This window comes from Acanthopagrus latus, chromosome 5, assembly GCF_904848185.1.
Source record: "Acanthopagrus latus isolate v.2019 chromosome 5, fAcaLat1.1, whole genome shotgun sequence".
NCBI classification, from domain to species: Eukaryota; Metazoa; Chordata; class Actinopteri; order Spariformes; family Sparidae; genus Acanthopagrus; species Acanthopagrus latus.
This window is the reverse complement of record NC_051043.1, coordinates 22384750-22392026: the sequence shown is the minus strand read 5'-3', so window position 1 is coordinate 22392026 and position 7277 is coordinate 22384750. Positions and strand designations below refer to the sequence as shown.

Genomic DNA, 7277 nt, shown 5'->3' with positions numbered 1-7277 from the left:
TAAACCTTATTTTTTTCTTTCAGTTTATCACAACAGAAGACTTCACATTAAATCAACAAATACAGATCCACTCCTGGCTGAGTTACGTTCATGTAAAACCAGTGATCAGCTGTTACAGGTTTCAAAATATGTATTAGCAGTCTGTAATCTCTGCTGAGCTTTGTCTCCTCTGGTGCTTTGTCATACACAAAGTTTATCATTATTTTGTGATTCTAATGATTATCTTGACTTAATTATTCATATTATGATTGAGTCATTCTGGGATACTAAGTCAATATTTCTAGATATTAAATTATTTGGTCGAGATACCAGGTCATTTTAAGTTTGGCAAAAAATATGACAAATGAGATTCTAATTTTAATGCTATTTTTAAGATTCTAATGAATTATTCTGACTTTGTCTTTCTGAGATACTAAGTCCATATTTTCAGATATTAAGTTATTAGAGTTTCAATTTTTTTGTTCACAGTAATTAATTGGAGTTTATTTCTCACAAAGACACTTAGAAAGTGTCTCATTTTGCTTTACCAAGTTATTGTTTTCTGTTAAGTCTTTATTTCAAGACACCAAGTACTTGGCAAAAAATACTTGGTATCTTATTTTTAGACATTATTCTGCAACACCAAGTCTTTAAGATAACGAGTCTGTTTGTAGAAAGTCTGTCATCCTAAGCCAGAGAGAGGTCATCATGATAATGTCTGATTTCTTTATCTGAACATGTATCACTTAGAACTGTATAAGAGTGAAGACAAGATAGTTATTTTGAGTCATTTTTTTGATGTGATTTAGATTTTTCTTTCATCACACTGGTGGAAATGGGCTTCTGTACAGAGCCTAGACATTTATTTTCTCACTTGTAGTTAGTGAGGGTAAGACGTTGTTATTGTTGCTGCGACCCTGTAAAACAAGTCAGGTGAAACAATGAGGGACAAAATTGTACTGTATGTACTGTTCTTGTACAATTTAATATTTAGTTTTCTGCCACTTAACACTTCCACGCCATTTTCACGGCAAACACTTTTTAACTGCGCTACATTTATTAGATGACCTTAGTCACGAGTTACTCTGCAGATCACAGGCTACATCAGAGCCAAAGGTGCATTTCTTTAAGAAAAATATATTTTTTTATAGCAATTGGGTAAAAGTATCTGATATTAAATGTGCTTACGTATCAAAAGTAAGTTTTGTCATATAAAGCTGTTTTCTGATAATTAGAATCTGTGCACTTTAATCCAAGTAATATTTTAACACAGTATTCTCTCTCTCTCACACTCACACACACACACAGATAAAAAACAAAACCCGATTATGTGATAATTTTTTTTTTGGTTAGGTTTATTTTACAAAAAGTCAAATATACAGTTGATATATATTTAATATAATTTAGATGCTTATTACTGAAAAAGGATGCAAACACAATGACAGATTTGAAAAGCTGTTGTGGTTTTTCATTGGCTGCTGAGGGGACGTTGGGGTTGAACTGGAATGTTTACAGTGCTAAGTGAACAAACAGGATGAACAGTATTGAGAACACATTACATTCATCAACTGGACATTTTATTAAAACAAACAAACAGACGGTTGGCGGGAAGGGGAGACTGAAGGTGTCGATGGAGTGGATACTGAGGATTGAAGACACCTGAGGTACACGGGGGAATTTTTTTCTGAAGCGGTAACTCGATTCTTGCCGACAAACTGGAGTAAAAAGCAATAGTAGTAGCCCTGGTTTTAAATATAGCATGTTTTCTGGAAACTTTGGCGTTCGTCAGATTTTTTAAATTTTTTTGTTTTTTACTCTTGAGCAGGTGCAAACACTGAATTCTCACTAAAGTCCTCCATCTAGAAGCCTCTGATCGCTCCCTACACACAGGTGTGAAGCACTGCATCTCTCAGATATTGCACTACACAAGTTCTGCACCACATCACATCCTGAGCTTTCATAAAGAAAAAGGGGAAAAAGCAACAGCAGCTTTCTGGCAAAGGCACAGTCATTCTCCCGAAGAAGAAGAAGGAGGAAAGAGAGAAGGAGAGAGAGGACTGATAGTCAAAATAGTTGTTACCGTTGCTTTCCTTTAGCAGAGACGAGGTGACGAGAGATTTGTTTAGACTCGGACACATAAAAGGCAGGAAGACCAACCGTACTTTTGCCAAAAACATCCTTGTTTTTGTTCCCCTTAAACACTTCAGAGATGTCAGTCTTGATCATTATGATACATTAAAAGAGAACTACACAACCATTGTAAAAATGTTCCTTAGATGACTTATTGCGCAACAAAGAGGAGTAATCACAGCGGACATACTCCGGTCATGGTCATGAGGAAATGAAGTTGCAATCATGCATTACTCTTAAAAAAACAAACAAAAAAGAAATAAAACAGGAAACTACAATGATAAAGGGTGCAGGGAGACAGACGGAGCCATTAAGCACAAGTTTACTGAAGTAAAATCTTAATTAGCTGCTGAAGTTAGTGTTAAAGCAAAGGATTAGAAGACAAACAGACGCATCCTAGCACGCTATTTCCCAAAGGCATCCTGCTGCTAAAGGAAGAGAAGCTTCAGTTATCAAAAGGAATCACAGAAAATCAGACTTTTCATCTTTGGTGTTTCAAAACTGCCACTTTCATGCAAAAAAGGAAGTCCCTGTTCAGAAGATATTTTGCTTTTTTTTTTTTGGAAAGAGTTGTCACAAATCCAGTGTCGCCCCACAGGTTGATCTCATAGATCTCATGGATCACTTTGGTTTACAAATCAGCTCTTCAGACACTTAGGAGGAATCTGAAACTATTCAGGGAAAAAATAACAGCTGCTTTGGTAGAGGCTTCATTCTCAGATGTGTTCCTCTGTTCCCAATAAAAAAAAAAAAAACAGGTATGGTGTCAACTCCTGACACTAAAATTCACACCTGAGTCGAGTGATGGACGGCTGTTATAGTCAGTGCAGCTTTAAACTGGTGGTATGAACCTTCAAAGGTGTGATGTCAAAGGCACAATACACTGTTGATTGGTCAAAAAAATCCAGTTCAAGAGCTTAGAAACTTGAAGCAAGAGGACAAAAGACCAACGCTTTGGTGTTTACCATCACGTCACACACATAAAACCTCTCTTTTAAACACAGAGCTCATGCGTCTATTAAAAATGATGTAAAAATATATCATTCCGACTGTCCCTCCTTGGTTTTCTGTTGGCTGCGGTGGTGAAGTTGTACAGAAACTACTCAGAAAAACAATTAATGCTATGAGTGTAAAACATCGGAGACATGATGCGGCTTCAGGATTAGCCCGAAGATGCTCTAAGAAAATAAATGTTGAAATCTGCAGAGGCACTTCTGTCTCTCAGGAGTTGCATCCTGTCACCGTCTTCTTCAGGATGTTAGATTATCAAACCAAGACAAAACTGATCCTCGTGCTCCCACGCTCACTTAACGACAGGACAAGACGAGGCAAATAAATTCTGAGTCCAAGATTTGATTCACACTGTTTTGGTTTGTACGTCCTCGCGAGTGAAGGGTTATGTTTCAGGGTTATGTTTTCGTTTGGGTGCCTATTTACTGCTTTACAAAAGTCATCCTGAGGTGCAAAGTCTCATTCTGGTGACATAATACACTTTTCAAGCCACAAAATCGATATAAATGGATGGGAATTATTGGAGTGCGATAATTAAAGCTGGTGTACGCGTCATCTTCTCGCTCAGATAATAATTAGCATTGCCAACTGCGAAAAGGACAGAAGTTTGCTAAAACGACGACGCTTACAACAGCTTTTAATATTTCCATAATCATTTTAATCCCAATACATTCTGTATTTGTTGAAGGTGTGCTGTGCTACAAAATAACCCTAAGTCAAACCCTCGTGCACATCGAGTTGCCATCAAGACAAACAACTCCTGCAGAGAGAAGCTTATCTTTTCTCCTGATAGTGGCCTCTGAACGTGTACTGGCTGATACGGAGTGACAATCTGATAACCAGTGTGTTAAAAAATATATTTAACAGCTGTATTGTACTAGCCCAGAATGGATGTTACGCAAGTCCTTTTTCCGTTTATGGATATCAGATACTTATGTCGTAAGAACTCTGGTTATTGAGGGACCCACAAGCATTCTCCGGTTTCTAATAAATGAATCGCGTCCAATGAACTGTGTACTTGCCGATACTGATCCGATGCTACAGTCAGTATCAAACACTAATGACGGTCCTTCTGTCGCACCTGTAAGTGACAATGCATACAGAAAACAGGGCAGAAGTTCACTTTTTTCTAAATTAATTTAGTGGCACAAACTATCTTTTGTGACTTGAAACTGTTGATAGACGTCAGGAAAGGTGGCTTTGTATCAAGTGCTCTATGGTGTACGATCTGTTGTGGTAATGATTTTGTTGCAGGATGCAAAAATAAATTAATAATATTAATTTTTTTCTTGGATTACTTTGTTCTCACTCAGAGGTTAACTGTGCACACAATGCCTTTGGTGCTTGAAATGTAACGTGTCACAACAAAGACAACAAAATAAAAATTCTTCTCGTGAGTCTTGAGACATGAATTCACTCGCAGACTCTCGGTGGAGAACCATACTTGCCAACCCTGTCACCTCAAAAGTAGTCAGGATTTTTGAAAACCTCAGCTGAGACTTTGCTTCCTGCATTCTGGCGAAGTTTAAAGAATTAAAATAAAATAAGTGTATGCAACACCATTTTTATGTTGAATACAAACTAATTTCTTTCATTTATTTTGATGAAGCAGATTTTAATGCCCCTCTCCATAAGAAATTGAAATTCATAAATCCAGAACGTCAGAAATTTGCGCAATTTGAGTATTTCGAGGAGGGCTAGGCGTAAAAGTACCGTAAACAACATGCTGACTGCAGAAACAGGTTGTGATAACTAAATTGTGAAAACGGTGCGAGAGTCTGCAGGAGAACTGTGATACCGAGGGCGAAACTGGGGGAGGGCATTGAAAAAACGGGAAGGTTGGCAAGTGTGGCAATAACTGTACCAGCCTGGGATCAGCACCATCATGCTGATCGACTACACTTTCAGTCTTCTCACATACACTTTTCATCACAGACATCCAGATGAACAAACACACCACAAACAGCAACACGTTCCCACCAATGAAAGCTGATCTGGAATCATTTCTGTATTTGCTTCAGTGAGGGTTTGAAGGAGGTGGGAGCACATCAGCTTCCCGTCTGACTTTAACCAAGTTTTCCCCTTTTTACTTAATTTTTTCAAAAATTTTTCTACGAAAGAATCTGTGTATAGAAAAAATACACATTGTTTCCAAAGTGCACTGAAAGCATTGTGCACTTCAAAATATAATAATGAGCAAGAGGAGGAATATCTAATAGAGTGTATAGACACTCTGAAATAGAGTGTTTGTATAAAAAAGGTGGGAGTGTGCTCCACACGAAATCTGGTGTGTGAAGATTAAATGTCTCTTAAATATTTTACAGGAGCACTTGATTCATCTCATTTCACAGGCAGTGCCTCCCCGTCAGATCAGGTCGAGTGCAAAAGGAGTTAAATCAAGCGCACCTCTACAAATTCACAATGATCGAAAGATTTCAAAATATTTTTTTTGCCTGGGCTAGAGGACAGCTACACATGTGGCTCTCTCTCTCTCTCACACAGAACCAATAAACGAGGATAATCATCACTGTCAACACTGTTATAAACTCCCAAAAATACATTCACTGTGGACACTCAGGGTGGAGGTTATGAGGGTCTGACACTGGTAAACACACACATAGTGAGTGTGTGTGCATGTTCTGTTCTGCGCATTCATCAGATGGAGATTTGTTCACTTACGTTCATGAGTCTGCTAGTAATCACTTTCACGCGCTCTCTGAGAGTCTCACACACCCACATGGAGCTGGGCGGTGTTATCAAATGTGTCTGTGTGACATGTGCATGGTCATGTGACTGTCAGAGGTGATGGAGGTGTTTGACAGGGCGGTATCAGAGCAACATGTATTGGTTGTCTATGGCCCGCTTGCGACCCCGCTCAGGCTCCAGCTCATAGTCCGAGTCCCGCTGAGGGATGTGGGGGTTGGGGTGGCGAAGCAGGGGTCTCCTCCCCATCGATTCACTCCGACGCAGAGGTGCGGGGACTGATGGAGGAGGATTGGGGGTGGGGTTGGTGCGAGTGAATGGGTGGTTCCCCGTCTGGAAAACAGAGCTGGGACTGGAGGTGGTGCTGGTGGAGCAGGAGGAAGGGGGCTGACTGGAGCTGCCTGCCAAGCTGCAGTGAGCCAAGCTGGGCTCAGAGCTCCACCGATGGAGGGAGAAAGGGACGAGGAGAGCGCCTGAGAGCTGACCTGAGGAAGGAAGAGTAGAATTGAGTTTTGGTGACTGCAACTTCCTCACCATTCTGCTGCTGACCTGCTCGCACAACAACACAAGATCCGTAGTTTTCTATATAAGTAAGAGGTGAAAGGTCTCACCCTGCGATGGAGGGCTGGAGCCCGCCACTACAAAGCTGGACAGTGTGACGGCACCCGCCGCTCCACACTCCAGCGGGATGGGGAAGAGGCGGAAGTGGCTGAGCATGTCCATAACAGAGGGGAAGCGCAGGTGTTGTACTCTGCACTGACCCCATTCTGTTAGAGAGAGGCGCAGGTGCTGCAGAGACAGAGAGACGGAGGCGTCAGGACAGAAACAGGACATGAAAAGTGAAGTTTTCGCACTGTTTGAGTTCGAGCCAGAGCTGATTGTTTCCCCTCCACTTCTTCACCCTTGTTTGTGGTCTTTCCCATCAGCTCTATATCTGAATAATGCTTCCTCATTTCAGTGTTTGATGCATGCAGAAGAAGCATTCATTCATGTTACTAGAGTTTTGGTGAACCACATGAACGAGCCCTCCATCTTGAAAAGACAGTGTGAGACTTACCTTTGCTTTACCCTGGTAGTTAAACGTGAGGACGTAGTCTCCTCTGCGTGTCTCGCTCTGTCGGACCAGGAACACTCCGTGACCCTCCGGTCCAGAGCTCTGAACCAGATAGGCTGCCTTGACGCGGGATATGGGCCCGTGGAACCAGGGGTAGGAAAACAGGAAGTGATCTGTCTTCTGGCTTACTTGCTCTGGCAGGGGAAATGTGACAGGACCTGGAACGATGAACAAATAAACACAATTAAATCTTCTAATCAAAGTTTCTGGATAATCATGAATTTGTAAAAGGTGCTGCCTGTGGTAACGAACCCGCACGCCACATAGCCTTTTTTAGTGTTGTTCAGCAAAGTTAGATATCCCACAACTTAACTATTCTGAAGATAGAGATGCATATATG

General features: G+C 40.8%; 1 protein-coding gene across 2 annotated transcripts in view; it reads right to left on the bottom strand.

The window, feature by feature from the left end:
- Nucleotides 1-1313: 1313 nt before the first annotated feature.
- Nucleotides 1314-7277, bottom strand: part of sh2b3 (SH2B adaptor protein 3) — a 55387-nt gene continuing 49423 nt past the window's right edge. For both annotated transcript variants that reach the window (XM_037097389.1, XM_037097388.1), the window contains 3 exons: nt 6881-7095; nt 6435-6612; nt 1314-6308 (listed from right to left, as the gene is read on the bottom strand). In XM_037097389.1, the coding sequence (XP_036953284.1) occupies nt 5950-6308; nt 6435-6612; nt 6881-7095 (752 nt within the window). In that variant the 3' untranslated portion in view covers nt 1314-5949. The remainder of the gene's footprint in view (nt 6309-6434; nt 6613-6880; nt 7096-7277) is intronic.